This window comes from Hypomesus nipponensis, chromosome 20 (genome assembly GCF_054491055.1).
Source record: "Hypomesus nipponensis isolate SF chromosome 20, ASM5449105v1, whole genome shotgun sequence".
Taxonomy (NCBI): Eukaryota; Metazoa; Chordata; class Actinopteri; order Osmeriformes; family Osmeridae; genus Hypomesus; species Hypomesus nipponensis.
The window spans coordinates 9,362,598-9,382,500 of record NC_140380.1 but is presented as its reverse complement, the minus strand read 5'-3'; the positions used below and the strand labels follow the sequence as shown (position 1 = coordinate 9,382,500).

General features: G+C 47.8%; 3 protein-coding genes across 3 annotated transcripts in view; 1 reads left to right on the top strand and 2 right to left on the bottom strand.

Annotated features, from left to right (window-relative positions):
- The window catches only part of grk6 (G protein-coupled receptor kinase 6), a 28,144-nt gene extending 16,008 nt beyond the window's left edge, over positions 1–12,136 (bottom strand). The window contains exons 1-2 of the mRNA XM_084683505.1: positions 11,834–12,136; positions 7,060–7,155 (exon numbers count right to left, since the gene is read on the bottom strand). Of these exons, the coding sequence (XP_084539631.1) occupies positions 7,060–7,155; positions 11,834–11,885 (148 nt within the window). The 5' untranslated portion in view covers positions 11,886–12,136. The remainder of the gene's footprint in view (positions 1–7,059; positions 7,156–11,833) is intronic.
- Positions 12,137–12,769: 633 nt separating this feature from the next.
- On the top strand, positions 12,770–15,095 carry nop16 (NOP16 nucleolar protein homolog (yeast)). Its single transcript, XM_084683507.1, has 5 exons — positions 12,770–13,006; positions 13,484–13,589; positions 13,791–13,863; positions 14,167–14,273; positions 14,564–15,095. Exons 1-5 carry the CDS (start codon positions 12,900–12,902, stop codon positions 14,708–14,710), a joined length of 540 nt encoding a protein of 179 aa, XP_084539633.1. The 5' UTR covers positions 12,770–12,899; the 3' UTR covers positions 14,711–15,095.
- On the bottom strand, positions 14,976–19,610 carry arl10 (ADP-ribosylation factor-like 10). The gene is made up of 4 exons (XM_084683506.1): positions 19,305–19,610; positions 18,339–18,522; positions 17,430–17,605; positions 14,976–16,802 (listed from the first exon to the last, which is right to left on the bottom strand). Exons 1-4 carry the CDS (start codon positions 19,440–19,442, stop codon positions 16,623–16,625), a joined length of 678 nt encoding a protein of 225 aa, XP_084539632.1. The 5' UTR covers positions 19,443–19,610; the 3' UTR covers positions 14,976–16,622.
- Positions 19,611–19,903: the final 293 nt, after the last annotated feature.

Here is a 19,903-nt window from a genome sequence, read left to right as displayed (position 1 = left end):
ACACACTCTCTCTCTGAACAAACTTTCATACACACACACACACAAGTACACACACAAACATACAGTATAGTCAAAGTATTGTGGTCAAGTGATTTCCATAGACCTCTCCTAAGCCTTATCTGTGTGTTCCAGACAATATTATCACCACATTATCATTAAACAAATACCAAGGCTTGGATGCTGTAATTTGAATGCTCTTACGCTAATCCTGTGTGTGTGTGTGTGTGTGTGAGAGAGAGAGAGTACATGTGAGAGAGAGGGAGAGAGAGAGGGGAGAGAGAGAGAGAGAGAGAGAGAGAGAGAGAGAGAGAGAGAGAGAGAGAGAGAGAGAGAGAGAGAGAGAGAGGAGCTGGTGTTTCAGTTTGAGTGCAGAGGGAGGTCTGACCTCCTGGTCTGATCCGGGTACATGCAGGATCTGGAGGCTTTAAGCCAAAACAACTGTGCCGATCCAGGGTTCACAACTAGCCAGCCAGCCAACCAGCCATCCAACCAACCTGCCAACCAACCAGCCAGCCATCCGACCAACCAACCAACCTGCCAACCAGCCAGCCATCCGACCAACCAGCCAGCCAACCAGCCAGCCAGCCAGCCAGCCAGCCAGTCATCCAGCCAGCTGGTTCAGCCAACCAGCCAGCCAGCCAGCCAGCCTCCTGTAGGAGGATGTACTGAGTTCAACAGTGGGTAAATATACAACAAGGTTGGTGTTTGCAGCTCATGAGCAGCTGGTTCAGTAGTCTAGACGTGTGTGTACCTGCTCACATGCAACACACAGCTTCACACACACACACACACAGGACCATACATGCACACACACACACACACACACACACACACACACACACAGGACCATACATGCACTGTGCATTACCTTCTCACACGAGAGAACACACATCTAAATCGCTTTAATCTGAATTCATTTCCTCATCGACTTTAAAGGGTAACTGGGTTGGAGAAACAGTGCATAGATACTGTAACCACGACAACCTTGATATCGGCCCCAAAGTTCCTAAACACATCAGTCCTTGCCAACAGTCTCAGTTCAAAGCATTTCGATTGAATCCAAATCAGATAAATGAAAATTCAATTCATTTAAATTGCTTAAAATGTACTTCGTGAATCCCCCAAATCATTGTGTTTAGAATTGGCCTTGTGTAAACCAGGGCAAAAGTGAGTTTCCGAATAACAGAACAACAGATTCAGGGCGCCGGTAGGTGTAGACCTGTTCACCACAACCTCACCACAGCCCCTAACTCCACCTGCTCGCTACAGTCGGCTTGTCCTGTGTTTTCAGTGTGCTTCCTGTGTGTGGGGGTGCGCTCGTTTTGTGGCTCGTCGTGAGCTCGTTGGTCCTTGATTGGGTTCGTATGCTGAACCTAACGAGGTTTGGGAGAGATAATCCCGTTAGCTTTCGAGCATCTCCTCTACTGACTTACAGAGGCTGCATTGTGAGAAGAGATGGAGAGATGCAGAGAAAGATAGATACGGAGAAAGGTAAAGAGGGAAACAAAGAAAGATACAGATCTTCACATTGGTAGAGAGACAGACAGAGAAACAAAGACAGAGAGGGAGAGAGGGAGAGAAGGAGAGAGACAAAGAGACAGAGAGACAGAGAGAAGGGGATTTCACAGCTCCATGTTTACATCAGACGCTACCAAGCTTGGAACCGTACGCTGGGTCCTGTCCAGTCCAGACCTCCCCCAGCAGGGCACACTCTGGAGGGGGCGTTCAATCACGCAGCCCCCCCTCCACCACAACCAACCCACCCCGCCCCCTCCAAACAATTTCTCATCCATCACAAGAAGCCCATCTCCTGAAGCATGGAGTGGTGTGTGTGAGTGTGTGTGTGAGTGAGTGTGTGTGTGTGTGAGTGTGTGTGTGAGTGTGAGAGAGTGTGTGTGTGAGTGTGTGTGTGTGTGTGTGTGTGAGTGTGTGTGTGTGTGTGTGTGTGTGTGTGTGTGAGTGTGTGTGAGTGTGAGAGAGTGTGTGTGTGAGTGTGTGTGTGAGTGTGTGTGTGTGTGTGTGTGTGAGTGTGTGTGTGTGAGAGAGTGTGTGTGTGAGTGTGTGTGTGTGTGTGTGAGTGTGTGTGTGAGTGTGTGTGTGTGTGTGTGAGTGTGTGTGTGTGAGTGTGTGTGTGTGTGAGTGTGTGTGTGAGTGTGTGTGTGTGTGAGTGTGTGTGTGTGAGTGTGTGTGTGTGTGTGTGAGTGTGTGTGTGAGTGTGTGTGTGTGAGTGTGTGTGAGTGTATGTGTGTGTGTGTGTGTGTGTGTGTGTGTGACGCCGGCGAGCCGAGCGTGGCGGAGCAGCTGCAGAGCTCATCGTCACAGAGGAGGAAGAAACTCCAAAACTGTATTGACCAATGGTGTCTCTCCAAGGCCTGTCTGGAGACCAGGCCTCATTAGGGCCTCTCTGGGCCGGCAGAGTGTGTGTGTGTGTGTGTGTGTGTGTCTGGGGGCAAGCGGATGTGGACTTTCTAAAAGTCATTTGGGAGATGATAAACGGGCTTAGTGGTGCCTGGTTGGGTGGTACAGCACACACACACACACTCACACACACACACACAGGAGTGTGGAGGAAGACAAACACGAGGCTACTCTGGGACTCCTGCTTGGTAAACATGGAAGTGCAGGTTTCCCGAACAACCATCGAGTCCCAATCTCTCTCTCCACACAGCAGCAAGACATCAGTCTGAATCCTCAACAACACCATGCCGTCTGAGAGAGAGAGAAAGAGAGAGAGAGATGGACCGAGAGAGATAAAAAAAAGATGGAGAGAGGGAGAGAAAACGAGAGAGGAATGGAAAAGAGAGATCAGAAGCGAAATGGAGAGAGAAATAGATCAAGAGAGAGAGAGAGAGAGAGAGGGAGATCAAGAGAGAGATCAAGAGAGAGAGAGAGAGAGAGAGAGATCAAGAGAGAGAGAGAGAGAGATCAAGAGAGAGAGAGAGAGAGAGAGAGAAAGAGAGAGAGAGAGAGAGAAAGAGAGAGGGAGAGAGAAGCAGATTCTCAGACGCTCGCTGGCCAGCGGCGGCCCAGAGCAGTGAGGGCGGGGCGGAGGCCGGGGCGGAGGCCGGGGCGGAGGCCGGGGCGGAGGCCGGGGCGGAGGCCGGGGCGGAGGCCGGGGCGGAGGCCGGGGCGGAGGCCGGGGCGGAGGCCGGGGCGGAGGCCTGGAGGCTGATCGGGAACAACAGTCTTCTCTGTGTCTGTACATCCACGACTGATCGGGCAGCATGGAGTGACAGAGAGGGACGACAGCAGAGCCTTATCTCAACACTATCTGCCTTTGTGTGAAGTGCCATGTTTTTCCAAACGGTGCCGGCGGGGAAGGGGGGGGGGGGGTTGTTTCCTCTGATGCGCCCTGACATCACGCCAGGAGGAGATCCTTCAGCTTGTTGGGGGGATGGAGGGGGGGGGGTGGGCTTTGCGGTTCATCAATCACAAGCTGAATGATCTGTGTCTTAGGAATAGAGGGCTGGGGGGGGGGGGTATCTGTTAACATTCCTGACCTGGAGTACAAATGGAGGTGGGGGATGAAGAGGTGGATATGGGAGTAGAGATGATGGCGCGGACGTAGTGATGTGTGGCCGCCCGGCGCCAACCCGGCGCCAGCGTAGCGTGCTGCCAGGCTATGAGCCCTCGGGGGGGAGGGGGTTATAAATAAGGCAGGTTCATCTTCGACGCTCATCTCCCCACCGGACGAAGACCCAGCACTACAAGGCCTCCATTGTCGGGCTCCATCGTTAGGACGAGAGACGGCGTTCCCTGTGGGAATGTGGTCCGGCTGATTCGGAGCTGTGATTTCCTACTTGTAAACATGCTAGTTATTTAAGATGCAGACACTGTTATTAAAGATCTAGGCAACGACCGTACGATACAACCGATGACAGCAATGCCCCCATGGGCAGGAGCTTGTTTTCTCTGGGTCAGTATGATCGAGGACACAGTCGAACAGGGTCCTCTTAGCAGCAGGGGAGTTTGCTAAAGCACTCAGCCTTGACTGAATCACACGACGTAAAGGCATTCGCACATTGCCTCGGATAAAAGGGTCTTCTAAAACGTCCCAATGTAAAAGCAGTTGAATGAATCGGGATGAAAAAACGGAAAATCTGAGAATAAATGGAGTGAGAATGTGTGAGAAGTGTTTTTCAGTTGTTCTGTTCAGAGGAGCGTCTGAGAGAGAGAGAGAGAGAGAGAGAGAGAGAGAGAGAGAGAGAGAGAGAGAGAGAGAGAGAGAGACAGAGAGAGAGAGAGAGAGAGAGAGAGACAGAGAGAGAGACAGAGAGACAGAGAGAGAGAGAGAGAGAGAGAGAGACAGAGAGCATGACAGAGAGAGAGCATGACAGTTAGACAGTCAGAGTAAGTGAGAGACAGAAAGATAGACAAATGGACAGAATGAGCAGAGACAGAGAGAGAGAGAGAGAGAGACAGAGACAGAGAGACAGAGAGACAGAGAGACAGAGAGCATGACAGAGAGAGAGCATGACAGTTAGACAGTCAGAGTAAGTGAGAGACAGAAAGATAGACAAATGGACAGAATGAGCAGAGACAGAGAGAGAGAGAGAGAGAGAGAGAGAGAGAGAGAGAGAGAGAGAGAGAGAGAGAGAGAGAGAGAGAAAGTGGTGGGGGCAGGAAAGGTCTCCATGGTTGAGTGTAACAGAGTGAGAAAGAGAAAGTAAAAAACAGAAAAAACTGAGAAAGTGAGCGTCAGGAAGAGACAGAAGAGACAGACAAAGTGAGAGACAGAAAAAGACAGGAACAGAGAACAGACAAGGGGGGGGGGGGGGCAAACCTTCCTGTTCGAATCAGCACAAAAGAAGGAGGAAAAAAAAGAAAGTTATTTCTCTGTAAATGATCAATGTCCCCTTTGTGTGTTCCCTCTGTAGGGCCCGAGGGCCCGCGCTGTAGTCAGGGACACTAAATCAGGTCTCTCTGCTGGGGGGGGGGGGGGGGGTCATGCTCCCAGACCATATCTCTCAGCATTACAAAGATAAATCACCATATTGAGGAAATCATATGATAGCATTTAACTTTAATAGGGGGATTTTTTGGTCCGCAAATACACACACGTGCAGAAACACACACACACATACACGTTGTTCTTAGACATGTGAATAGTAAAACACTCGCACGCACGCAGTCTCATTTGAAGCTTTTGTGTGTTGTCAGAGACTTGTCTCTCAAACAGGATACCATCCTACAGACCTCTACCAACCTGCTGTTTCAACGAATTCATCTGACACAACGATACTTACGGAAGGAAGCGCAGTGAGATTTTGCAACCAACCAGATCGTTTCTCTTTATCCTGTGGCAATCTCTCTACAAAGGGTGTAGCCCACTCATGCACTCCTTGCCTCCACAATTTGATCGCCTGGCAGTGACTTACTTGAAATCAATCATAAGACACTACAAATGACATTCACTGTTCATGGTCACAAACGTGGACACAATGTTACTAGGCCAGTTGAAGACATTATCTTGTGCGGTTATGCAGCCGTTTAAAAGGTTACAAAATAAGATTGAAAATTACCAATCACCTGAAAGGCCGCTGTTGCCACATCCAATCAGGTTGGTGCAAAACGGATTAGAGGACATTCTGTTGCATCGGGTGTGTTCGTGTGTGTGCGTGCAAGTGTGTGTGTGCGCACATCCGTTTAATGTGAGCACACGCATTTGTGTGCGTGTGTGTGCGTTAGTGTGTGTGTGTATGTGTTTGGGGGCATTCGTGTGTTTGCGTGCACCCACGCATACATGTGACCCAAATAACATGTCATTGATACATCATCCCAAACGATTCCTAGAAATCAAAACCTGAAACCCCAGTCGAACGCAAGGTAATCTCCCGCATCACGCTCTGCGGGAGCCCTGACTCTGCGAAAACGACCCGCGCCGTGTTTTTCTAAATAAAACTGGGTTGTCGGCGGCGTCGTCGTCGTCGTGCCGACGGCAGGGAGCTGAACAGACGGGTACTTCCTCTTTCAGGCTTCACCACAGTTTCCCCTCCAGCACAATTGCAGCAGGCTGACTTTAGTATCTGACTCTTGGCTACAACCACGTTGAGACACGACTGGGTTTGTCTGAACTACAGAACCAGGCAGGCCAGAGGAACCAGGCAGGCCAGAGAAACCAGGCAGGCCAGAGAAACCAGGCAGGCCAGAGAAACCAGGCAGGCCAGGGGAGGCGTCTACAGGGCAGGGACGACAGAGGGGGGGGGGGGGCTCAGACAGAAGGACAGAAAGACAGAGAGGGTAGGAGAAAGAAAGAGAGAGAGAGGGAGAGAGAGAGAGAGAGAGAGACTAAAACTGAGGGAAGAAGAGAGTTCCTTCAGCCTCCCCTGTCTGTCCAGAACCTGACCCTGACTCTGACTAGCTGGTTGAAACAAAAAGGGAAACCAGAAGTTGCAACAGTAGCAGCAGAGGATCTTCATGCATCACGTGGCCCAAAGGCTGCCTGCCTCGTCCAAGATTACAAAACACACACACAGACACACACACACAGACACACACACACAGTCACACACACAGACACACACACACAGACACACACACACAGACACACACACACAGACACACACACACAGACACACAGGCTAGTGGTCCTGTTACCTCCTGTAGTCCATGATTGCAAAAGGCCCCTACATATTTTCACTCACTCAATCAGTACATTGTCAGGAACTTCTAAACCATATTAAGCATTACAAATGAAATCCTTTAGTTATCTTACTTCTTACTGTATCTTAGCGTTTTCTTGGAAATAAAAATAATAATTAGATGATTGAATAATCTTTACGGATTAGATAATAGAATAGGAAACTCTGGTTTAGGCTGTGCAGTTGTGTCTTCCTCAAAGAGTAGGGTGTGGGGGGGGGTATGGGGTGTGTGTGTGTGGGGGTGTGTGGGTGTGTATGCAGATTTCAGATTTCAGATTTTTTTTAGGGTTTGGTAGCCGAGGTGAGGGTTTGGTAGTCGGGGTGAGGGTTTGGTAGTCGGGGTGAGGGTTTGGTAGTCGGGGTGAGGGTTTGGTAGCCGGGGCGAAGGTTTGGTAGCCGAGGTGAGGGTCTAACGTACCTGTGGTTTGTCGGAGCTCCTCACACAGGCTAATGTGAGGAAACTGGAGCATCTGCTTCCATTTCTTACTCTTGCCTTTCCTGTTACCTCCGCCTCCTGCAGGACAAAGAGACAAACTGTTACCTCCGCCTCCTGCAGGACAAAGAGACAAACTGTTACCTCCGCCTCCTGCAGGACAAAGAGACAAACTGTTACCTCCGCCTCCTGCAGGACAAAGAGACAAACTCCCATCAGACGAGGGCGAGAAATGACGAGTACATTTTTGCACTACACTTTTACCTGAGGGGACGTAGAGGTGAGGGGGGGGGGGGGGGGGATTGTGAGCCTGCGACCTCTTGATCTGCAGTCAAAGGCTCTAACCACCAAGCCACACCCCTCCCCTAGACAGGTAAAGTGTGTTGACAGTTGTGTGTGGGAGACGGAGGGTTCAACCAGGCTGCGGTCCCGCCTGCCCGGTGGTAGCTACACAACGGGCGCGTCAACTGCTCTCAGAACCTCATCCAATCACGGCGTATAGAGTGCTTTCTACAAGCACTCACACAGGGCTTCATAGATCAACCCTCAGATCAGCACCTGTAACTAACCTAAACCCACAAACACCTGGAAAAACCTTCCAGAAAAACAATGGAAAAACAATGGTGTTCATTTAAGCTCTTCGACTGCATTGTAGTGTTTCGCATATCTCTACAACCTAGCGTGTCAAACGTCTCATTTTATTCCGATCTCAGATATGTCTAGTTGTGTAACAAGCTCTGTACAGTTGATACAAGTCGTAAAGTTCCTTGTTTACGTAGGGAAAGTTGTGGGGCGTACAGAGCAGTTAAATAAGAGACTGAGAGCCCAGAGGGCGCTGATCTCTCCTCTCAGGATACCTTCCTGCGCTGGTCTTTCCTCTCAGGATACCTTCCTGCGCTGGTCTCTCCTCTCAGGATACCTTCCTGCGCTGGTCTCTCCTCTCAGGATACCTTCCTGCGCTGGTCTCTCCCCTCAGGACACCTTCCTGCGCTGGTCTCTCCTCTCAGGATACCTTCCTGTGCTGGTCTCTCCTCTCAGGATACCTTCCTGCACTGGTCTCTCCTCTCAGGATACCTTCCTGCACTGGTCTGTCCTCTCAGGATACCTTCCTGCGCTGGTCTCTCCTCTCAGGATACCTTCCTGTGCTGGTCTCTCCTCTCAGGATACCTTCCTGCACTGGTCTGTCCTCTCAGGATACCTTCCTGCACTGGTCTCTCCTCTCAGGATACCTTCCTGCGCTGGTCTCTCCCCTCAGGATACCTTCCTGCACTGGTCTGTCCTCTCAGGATACCTTCCTGCACTGGTCACTCCTCTCAGGATACCTTCCTGCACTGGTCTCTCCCCTCAGGACACCTTCCTGCACTGGTCTCTCCTCTCAGGATACCTTCCTGCACTGGTCTCTCCTCTCAGGATACCTTCCTGCGCTGGTCTCTCCTCTCAGGATACCTTCCTGCGCTGGTCTCTCCTCTCAGGATACCTTCCTGTGCTGGTCTCTCCTCTCAGGATACCTTCCTGCCCCAGATGAGACTGACAGAGAGGTAGGGGAGGAGAGAGAGAGACTAAGAGCACCCAACAAGTCTTTTTTTTTCTTCCCTACTTTCCTTTCCACCTCCCTCCTTCTCTTTGTTCCCCTCTACTCATCTCATCTCCCCTCCTGCATCCTCTCCTCCTGCTGTCTCTTCTGGTGGTGTTGTCATGAGAACGCCCCGCCGGCCGTCCGTCTGTGAGGTTGGGCCCCACGTCACAGACCCAGGGAGCAGGTCAGCCCTCCCAGCCCGGCCCTGCCTCAGCCTCAGCCCGGCCCTGCCTCGGCCCTGCCTCAGCCCAGCCCTGCCTCAGCCCGGCCCTGCCTCAGTCCCTGCTCCTGCTGGGATCTCCAGCAGCCCGCCTCATGGCTGCTCCTTGTTGGAAAAGCTGGCCTGTCGACATGCTGCCGTCCTGCTTGCAGGTTGCAGGGCCAAGCTGGCTAGCTGGATCTGACTGGCTGGTAGGCTGACTGACTAGATCTGACTGACTGACTAGATCTGGCTGACTGACTAGATCTGGCTGACTTGACTGTTTAGCTGGCAGGAGTTGTTGAATTTCTCTGCTCTCTGAATTTGCTCAACTGACTGACTGAATTGATTGACTTATTGACTGACTGGCTGGTATACTGGCTGGTTGGCTGACTGGTTGGTTGGTTGACTGACCGTGTCGATAGAGGCCAGCAGTACAGCTAGTTGTGTTGTCTTTTGTTTTTACTGACAATGGCAGCGCGAGAGCACGATAGAGCTACAGGGAGAGAGGGGCCTGGGGCAGTCATGCACAGCTTCAGCAGGTTTGCCAGGGAAATAGGGCATGCTACTGTATTAATAAACAATAGGCCAACTTAATTCATTCCTGTTGGACCAATTAGTTCATGCCTTATACTTCAGACAACAGACAGACCATGAACAATGAGACCATAATGACACACTAGCTTTAGACTGCTGATTCCTTGTAATTGTGTAATATATTCTTTGTTTAAGTCGTTTGTTTTCGTTTTCATGTTACTTTGGCTCTATCGCTCACCTCAACTTCAGACAGTGCCTGGTTCTCGAAACAATCGAGCTACAGACACACACACACACACACACACACACTCTCCTGCCGTTACAGTTCAATAAAGGTGTTCAATAAAGGTATATCTGCAGAAGAAGAAAATCATGCACACTTATTCCACATTCAAAGGGCATGTTCAAACAGCGAGCAGGCACGATGCCTGACCACAGACTTGACAGAAGACGGAAGTGAAGGCAGATGCTGGGAGGTGACGTGCAAAACAAGAACTTGATGCAGTTCAGCACCGCATCCTGGCCCCCACCCAGAAACAGCTCAACCCTGGACACAAGCCCCACGTTATTTTGATTTATAAACAACTTTCAGACGTTTTCCTGTTCTACGCGTACTGGCCAACAAGTCCTTCAAAAGACTTGAGCTAAATCAAGGGCACCTCTAATACTTTCAAATACATTGTAAATCGTTTTTTGGGGTATTAGACCTTCCAATCTCTTGCAGAATAATGGCCAGGGCACTAACTTTCTAATTGAATGGTTGAAATAGAAATGTTGGTTGTAGTTGGCAAAACAGTGAATGCAGCTATCATCAAAGTCAAATTGAACTTTATTGTCAATCAGACCATGCAACAAGTAATTACACAGACGACCGAAATTGTGTTTCCCCATACTCCAAATGTGCATGATACAACATTTTAACATTTGACATAATAGTGCAAACAGACATCAACAGGTTAAAAAACAACATATACGATAAGAACAACATATAGGAGTAAAGTGCAAAAGTGCTGAATAGCAGCATGGATATGTTATGTTGCACATGAAGTGCATAGTAGACATAGAGGGGGAACTGTGCATCTGCCTAAACCGAATACATTTGCTATTCAAATGGTGGTTGTCATTGGATATTGACAGTAGCCTAGTGTTAAGGGGCTAACAATAATGTTTTTCCAACCATGATGGGAAGTAGACCCAATGCAAATTACTTATCATAAGCATGATTATTCTGTATAGTTTACAATGACAGCTCCTATTCCATGTCTTGCTGCATAGTCAAACACAGACAAACAGTGGTAACGCCATATATCACAAAAGGAAATAATTCTCCTTTTGAATAGGGTTAGTACTTTTATTATTGTGTTATTACTTCACAGTGATGACGTCGGTAGGAGAAACCCCAGAAAGAGCCAACTGATTTCTGACTCGCTCTCCGGAGACACGGGGTCAACCGCGCCGAGTGTGGAATGAAAAATGGCCTAAAATAGTTTTAAGGAAAAACATTCCTCGGCGGACAAGAGACGAGACGGGATTTGTTTATCGGACGCTAATGACATTGGAGCCAAAATGGGGTTACCACAAATAGACAGATCACATTTCTCACTTTTGAACCACATGATTGTCGGCGTAGCCTGGATTAATTCCCTCATTTTAACGTACTCCAATTGGAAGTGTAACCTCCGAAACAACAATGACTGAATCAAGTGTGCATATGGCTACTGTGTTAATACAATGTTGTTAATACAATGTTGTTAATACATTACGTGTTAATACATTGTTGCCAAAAGTGTCACTGCAAATGTATTTGGGTTTTTACATTGTTAGGCTTTTATCATTATTAAAAGGTGGGGTGGCCAAATAAACACTCCATAATTTGTTGTCATTTGACACAAAGGCTTACAACAAATAACAACCACAATCTTATCGCCAACATAAAGCCTGCTGACAAGCTGTCAATGTATTATATCCTAAACAACCTAAGAGGTCTTGCACGTGCATTGTTTTAGTGTCGTTGTCTAAACCCGTTGTCTTTCTCTTGCAACAACGTAACCTATCACATTGTTGTCTACCTCTTTCGAAAATGACAGGGCGCTGGAAGATGCTGATTCCCCTTGCTGATGCGCAACAGTAAAGGAAAATCGATGTGTCGCTGCAATCAAGATTGACAGTTCCCACCCTTGGACTAAGTTTTGATGATCCTATTGCTAATAGCTATCTGGGTTCCATCATCCGATAAAACCATCATGAATATTGTGTTATTATGTAGCCTAATTCATCACAACGCTTCAAAGGTTATATACAAACATTTAACGTGCAGTTCTATTTTGTGCTTGTCTTTCTGGCCTGGCTTTCCTCAGGAAATACTCCCGATAGCTGCTGTCGCGTTTCTGCTGTTTGCGGACCTGTCAAGCCCGCCACCGCTTCCGCTATTCGCAGTCAATTCTTACCTTCTCTCGCCTTCAGTAGGACGGTGTTGGCCACGATGTTCTCAAGCTCCATGTTTCCCTCGGTTGTAGACACCGCAGGCCCAACCTCGTCGCCGGGTTGGCAATGAGTTTGTACTCCCCCACCCCCACAAAGGCGGAATATTTCAACACAGAATGGCACTCTGCTTCTGTGCTCGCTTCAGGCTCTTCGCTGTGAAGCTTCAAGCAGCGTTGATTCCAACCTGCGGTCTTATGTTTGCCCGGCTGTATACATGCAACTATCGGTGCATTCTGTCAGTGTAGCTTACAGTTACTGTAGAGTAGTTGTCAATTTTTTTCATTGGGCTATTCTACAATAACCACGCCCCAACGACACCAAATATGGATAACGTCAATATAAATCAGTTATTCAACATCAGAAGACGTGCGCAGGACTCTATAGCTGTATTGATCATGAGCGACTGGGGACTCAATTTTACTACCGAAATTTGACTTTACTCTTTTGAACGTGATATGGTAGTATAGTGTGTCTTATTATCGTTTGAATGTAGCCTACATGTTTATAACGGTGATCATACATGCACGTACGGCCCACAGGGACATCTAGAGGTTTAGCATGTAGTTGTATTTAATGTAAACAGACATGTTGCCTGGTTGCTTTGCTGCTTATACAAAAAAAAAATGGTTTTGTCCCGTTTAACATTATTATTATAATATTATTATAGTACTAATATTGTTATTACGATGTTATTCTTAAATGTTACCATTGGGTATCCTACATGTTGATTGTGTGATCACAAAAACAAAGCTACGAGGGAACTCAATGGAAAACTGTTCATTCTGGGTGTATGTGTTGGTACTCTCTCTCTTTCTCTTTTTATCTTTCCATCCGTCAACCTTTGGGCTTGTCCCATCTCCATCTTTCATGAGAAACATACAAAGAAGGCGTGTCTTGGTGCTGACGTCACCCTAACACGGACACGTGCTCGTCGTCTGTCTAAGTGCCTGCTGCTAGGCTAGCTTTACACACACACACACACGTCGTCTGTCGGAAAATTAGCAGTTCTGCACAGTCAATAAAGCAAAAATGCCTAAAGCAAAGAAGTCAAGCAGGAGAAAAAAGTTCGACTACGCTCAAGATAGGAAGAAAATGAAGAAGAAGTTGACGAAAAAGAGTGCCCCGAGAATTGAATGGTAAGTGAAAGAACATCAGACGACAGCAAGCTAGCCTAGCTTACACTTTAGCTGTATCAGCGAAGACACGTGGGAATGATCTCTTCTGTAAATATGTTTATCAGCACAAGTCGATGTGTTGAACGACGTTTTTCCTTTGCATACAATGTGATTTGTTTGTCTGTTTTGTCGGGTGGATGGTTAGGTAGAACACGAAAGCCATTTTCTGATCCGGTTAGCTTGTAAGCTAAGTTCTAGCTTAAAAATAAGATGATGCCTTTAACAGAGTTCAAGTACTAATATGTATTGCAATGCCTGACAGTCTGTATCATCTTTTGAACAAAACTAGTTACGTGTCATGTTTTTTTTACAGTTTAGAAGATGTACCTTTACTGAACTATACCAAAATGACATTTAGAAGATTGCACCAATGTGGGAAAATAAAATGCTAACATCAATGACGCAGACAACAGGACCTTATTATGTGTTAATTCTCAGCCCACAGATAAGACATGCATGGAACGAGAGGCAAACGGTTGCTAAGAATTTGCGAGATATGGGTCTGGCCTTCGACCCGAACCGTGCTCTCCCTATTAAACAGAGCGTGAGTACTTCATCATCTTGGGGGTTTTAACGTGCTACAGAACACGGACTAAGTTAACTGGCTTCTTGAAAGTTGTTCTGTGTTTTGTAGAAAGGTCATACTGATCTGAGAAGTATTTATGGTTGACCCGGAGTAGGTTATATGACTAAATGGCTGCTACACCTTTTCCTTGCATGATTTATAATGATTTGCATTTTTTAGACCCTTATCACGGAGAAGGAGAAGGCTGTAGTGGCTCCTTCGAAAATTGTGCGGAAGCCGTACGTTCTCAACCGTAAGACCCATCTCGTATGCCTTGTGTACATTTTTATTTATTTATCAAACAGTTTCATCCACAGGGACGTACAAAAAGTGCTAATAACAGTTGAACATAATGTAAGACTAGACATGCAGTTTGGACGGGCTCACTGGTTCGATTCCGGCTGTGCCAAATGACGTTGTGTCCTTGGGCAAGGCACTTCACCCTACTTGCCTCGGGGGGAGGATGTCCCTGTACTTACTGTAAGTCGCTCTGGATAAGAGCGTCTGCCAAATGACTAAATGTATTAACCCCGTGACACTGTTTTGTGTGGACCAGAGCTGGTTGCGGAAGCCAACCTGCCTGTGAAGGACACCAAGACGTTGTCCAGTGACCTGATCGAGTACGTGCAGCACATGGTGCGACAGCATGGGGACAACTACAAGGTGAGGAGGGGTCCAGCCTGTGTCTATCCACTTAGGGCCTGCACTCGCTGAAAAAACACTGGTGGTTGAATCGTAACGTGTCTGAAGTCAGTTATTAAGGCTAGGTGGTATTGGGAAGGGGAAGGAATTGGAAGGAATACTTCAATTTTATGACAACATGTCTGTTCACCTTTTTAGTTTCTGAATGTCTTGAAAACAACTCCTGCGTAAATACAGTGGCGTTTTTGAGTGACTTCACCTCCTGTCCTTTTCACGTGACGTCACATCCTGTCCTCTTCCTTCTTTCCCAGGCGATGGCCAGGGACGAGAAGAACTACTACCAGGACACGCCGAAGCAGATCAAGAGGAAAATAAGCGAATACAAACGCTGCCACCCGGAAGAGTACGAAGCCTTCGTCCAATCACAGTCCTCGGCCGAGAAATCTGTCTCGGTATAGCAGGCTGTGTGTGGTAGAGACTGTTTATAATGGACTGGCCTGGGCTGTTCATCTGCTCATGAGAGGGTGACTGCGGTCCATAGGTATGGTATAACTAACAGAATGAGAAGTGTTTCAGTTATATCAGTTTGGAGAAATCACTTGAATGTGTAATGTCCCAAGATGGCCACCAGAGGTCACCCTTACACCCTGAGTGACTGTTCTACTCCGGACAGTTGATTTGGGATTTGTCTTTCTTAAAAAACAGAACAGCTGGACATTCATGTTCCGACATGCTTCAAAACAATCACCTTTAATGTTAAAAGTTTTCAAAAGTTCTTTTGCACAAATTAAGGTGCAGTAACACTGTCAAACATCCATAAAGACTGTTCGGGAGGAAAGTGTGCGTTTGTAGTTTTGCGTCAGTTGTGTTTAGACATTTTTATGATTGGATAGTGTAACTTCAGACGTCACAGGCGCATGTCATACATTTTTATAACTGCAACATAAAAAATAAAAAAGTTGTCAGCTAAAACACAAGTGAAGCTGCATCATTTACGATCTCTAAAATCCGTTTGAACAACACAACAGAATAAAGCCTTAACAGCCTGACAGGGAAAACAAATGCTAACATGTTCTTTAGGCCGGTCAGGAAACAGCCTATATGCTTATCAGATGACCTACTTATATACTGTGACTGTTTGTTCTAAGTCAATGATTCACCATGTCATTTTGGAAAGCAACAAAGTGCTGCATTGACTGCTGGCTTGTAGATATCTAACGGACCATTGTTGGGACTTATGGTTGTAGACTAACACTAACAGCTGGGTATTGAAGAGCTGATTGCGGAGGTCTAAGGTTATCGAACGTGCTGGTGAAACAGACAAATGACGGTCATTACTGACGCCAGATCAATAACTTAATGTTGTTTTTTCTTCAACGGCCACTCAGCACAACTTTCAGTCAGCCGAGGAACTTTGGACGACATCTCCATAACAAGGTCGTTGCGGGCTTGCGTATTTACCTCTATATGTTTGTCGCTATTTGTTTTGGACGTTGTTACGCAACGGTTGGGCTAGCATCGTGTAGTGATGTCAACTGGCTAGTCCTGGGCAAGGTGAGAGCGAAGTTGTATGGGGGGTAAATTGGTTTGAACATCATGCACAACGGGCCTTGTAATGGTGAGAATGAGGTGGTTAAATGGGAATGGATCGTACATGCTAAAAGCAATAAAAGTGCGAATTCGGAAAACCTGCAACCACGTACACGCATACCATTTTTGTGGACCGACAATGAGCTATATAGAGCTGCTCGTTGCAGCTAATAATGATTAAATAAAGAGGTTGGGTTCTGCTGTGGATGATTCACTGCAATAAATCCACATTCTTGTTGTAGACGTGGCCCCTCTTCAAAGAAAGCTCTGCGATAGCTTGTTGACTTCAGTAAAAGCAGATTTGTTTTCAAATTGGGACATGCTAATATTGAACTTACCAACACAGCACCAAAACTACTATGTACATTAGTTTGTGTGTTTAAGATCAAATGTTCTATTTGATTGACGGGGGTAAAATCAAGGAAGATATTGCTGACAAGCTGAGAAAGAATAGTCACACAAAACAAATCTATGATTCAGAGCAAGACACACTAGCCTGGACATTGAACATGACTGTAACACCTCTCTTGTCCTGTCCTTGTCTACTACAAGGTCATCTGTACGCCTTGACTCTAGTCTTGGATATAGATAAGGGAATCTGAGCTCTGTAAAAACCCTTCTCCAACTCAGTGTGGGCTTGGATTAAGCCGTAAATCTCTCGCACGCAAACGCACAGTCACTGGTTTTCACCCCATAACCCAAAACAGGACGATACACTCAGAGAGCGACGCCTGCTTCACCTCCATTGTCCTTCGTGTCCGCTTCGCCCCTCCGCTCCCGTCAGATGAGTTGCAGAAGGAGGTCCTGAAAGGCCTGGAGGCTGTGGGCCCCCCCCTGGCTGAAGCGCCCCTGGCTGTCGCAGGCCAGCTGGGCACCCAGGAGAAACAGCCTCCTGCCTCCCACCTCCTCCAGAGACAAGGCCGCGTGGAGCTCAGACACACTCATCGCATCAGGCTTATCCTGTGGAGGTGTTTACACACACACACACACACACACACACACACTGCAATGAAGACGTGTAACTAATAAACCGTTTTTATCAGACGTGTTTCTTCATGGTGTGGGCTTCCCGCATGCTACTGAATGTACAATCTGCGGAGGCTCTCAGCCAAAGCCAAGTACACGGGAGAGTTCGAACCCGACGACTGCTTGATCTGCAGTCGGAACGCTCTGCACACTGAGCTATTTACGCACACCCGTCTTTGTAAGAAGTAGATGGAGAAGGGATCGAGAAGCCTGGTTTTTCTGTGACTGATCCCGTCCACAGTAACCAGAACGTCCTTAAAACAAGACACACTGCCCCTCAGTAATGACTAAACGGGTGACATTTTGGCATTTAGCAGACGCTCTTATCCAAAGCGACTTACAGTAAGTACAGGGACATTCCCCCCCCCCCCGAGGCAAGTAGGGTGAAGCGCCTTGCCCTAGGACACAACGTCATTTGACATGGTGGGGAATCGATCCGGCAATCTTCTGGTTACTAGCCCGACTCCCTCACCGTTCAGCCACCTGCTATCGGCTGGAGGCCGTGGGCGGTTGGCAGACTGGCACCCACTGACACAGGGAAATTACAGCCGTCACAATCACCTGTTTGTTGCCCAGGACAACCACGGGGAGCTGAGCGTCGGCCTTCAGCAGACGATGCAGCTCTGCCCTGGCCAATGGGAGACGGCTCCTGTCGGACGAGTCCACCACGTAAACCAGGACGTGCGTCTTCAGCAGGTACTCCGACCAATAGCGTCGCAGGTCCTCCCCGCCTCCTACTACACAGGAAATAGCGATGGTCACCGCCCGCTGAAGGTCCCCATGGAACATGTTGCTAGGTAACTAGACACAGGTTGGCAGATGTTAACCGTTACTGTGTGTGTGTGTGTGTGTGTGCGTGTGCATGCCATGTGTTGTTGTGACACGTCTTGTTAGTGAATCTGTCAAAGCTCGGGCCAGAGACCTCTTCGGATGTTAGAAGGATTGTGACCTGTGTGTTTCTGAGGGAAAAACAGCTTAGTTTCAGATCTGGCTGCCTGTGGGAAGTGTCAGCAGGGCTGAAATTCACTGCCAGGAAACTCGCCCTGTACTGTTCTGGTGATGTGTGTTTTGCTCTGCTGTCCTCAACTCTGCACTTCTCAGCCCTATCCTCACTTCCTGGTCCAGTAGGGCAGTGACGACTGCTGCCCATGAAGACAGCTATGAGATCCTATTGCATTTGAGAACACCTCAAATGGAAAAGGGTGTGTGTGTGTGCTCTATAGGTTAGGTTATGTGGGGAGGCAGGGAGGGAGGGAAAGAGGGAGGGGGGGAGAGAGGGAAAGAGGGAGGGGGAGGAGGAGAGAGGGAGAGGGAGGGAGAGAGAGGGAAGGGGAGAGAGGGAGGGAAGGGGGGAGAGAGGGAGGGGGACGAGGAGAGAGGGAGAGGGAGGGAGAGAGAGGGGGAGGGAGGGAGGAAGGGAGGGAGGGAGGAGGTGAGAGAGTTTCAGACAGGGAAGACGAGGGTCCATACTCTCCAGGAAGTCAAGCTGACAGGTTGTGGCTCGGAGGCTCATGAAGTTGAAGCCCCGCGTGGGCCGCCTGTGGCCCCCTCTCTTGGCCTGGTCGCTGGGGGTGAGGCCCTGCATCATGCTGCTCTTCCCTGCTCCGTCAAGACCTAGGACGAGGACCTGCCGTTTCCCACGGCTCCCCTCCTCCTGCACACACACACACACATTCACACAGACACATCCACATATATACACACACATTCACATATACACACACACATTCATACACACAGTTTTTGTGAACACATAAAAAGCGGTTTTGCCAGTTGGGAATAACCTTAGGCTATAAGGGATAAGAGCACCTGTTTGTTAAATGGCGATACTTACACTAAACAGCTTCATGAGAATTTGTTCACGGTTGATTGAATCAGGGAGGTTACAGATTTACTCAATACAAACCGCCGTGTGATCTTTCCTGATGAAAAGACCCATTCACAATTATTCATTCCGGTGAAGTGTTTATCAGAAATTCTCCTTTCGAGGAATAACGAATGAATTCTGGAATAATATGACGAACGACATGTCGATAATTGTATAGACCTTTTGTGCCTGGTCCAGTTCACACTGTTCCAACAACACCGTAGCCTATTAGTCATTTACAAACTACACCCAGACATCACATCAGCAGTGTAACAAACAATAAAAAATTACGTACAAATCAAAAAGTTGTAGGTGCAACTGAGCTCCACGGTGTTTTTTTTCTCACCATTGATCTACGTGTTGATTTGTTCAAATCTATTCGTATAGAATTGTATCCATTTCCGAATATTTGCAGCTAAAACGCGTTGTTTTCATCCTGTCTCTAGACATCGGACCAGTCCCCAGTGTCGTTGGAGAACTTTCCCCGCCTCACAGCACACGGCGAAGCCCCAGATTCATCGTCACAAACCGACAGTTGAACATGTTGAAAAGAAACGAATGGCACTCACCTCTTTTATCATGCTATATTCCACTTCGGGTGACCATATTCGCCTTCTGTAGAAATAATTCAAGGCAATAAAGAGCGCGGAGCCGACCGCAGCCACTGCGGCCGTCAGGGCGATAGAGATGTGCTTTAACAAAACCATGGGGCACCTTTGGAATACCGGAGAGTAGATTGTCTATGGACACGGATGATAAGGGCTAACGAACGATTTTTGGTGTTTACAGTGCACGTTATCGACTGCAGACTAGCGTACTTGTTTGTGTAGAAAAGACCAGCCCCGCCAGCACCCGCTCGTATTCTTGTCCCTTGTGAGCCGCCTGACTGACACTACGGGCTAGACGGACTCGGAGCGGCTTGGACGGCTGAGTTTTAAAAACGTAACTACAAAAAAAAAGGGGACGTTCATATCCTGTTTTGAATAATAAATCAACATTCTACAATGTAACATGATCCGAACCAAGACGGAGGCTACATCGCACGCGTGTCGCGTGTAATATTGATAATAAAGTAACACACATCATAAACTTGCAACATATTAATTAAATGTGAATTAGCCGTTGTAGTTCCAACCTTATTGACAACTGGCCAGAGGAGGGCGTCCTT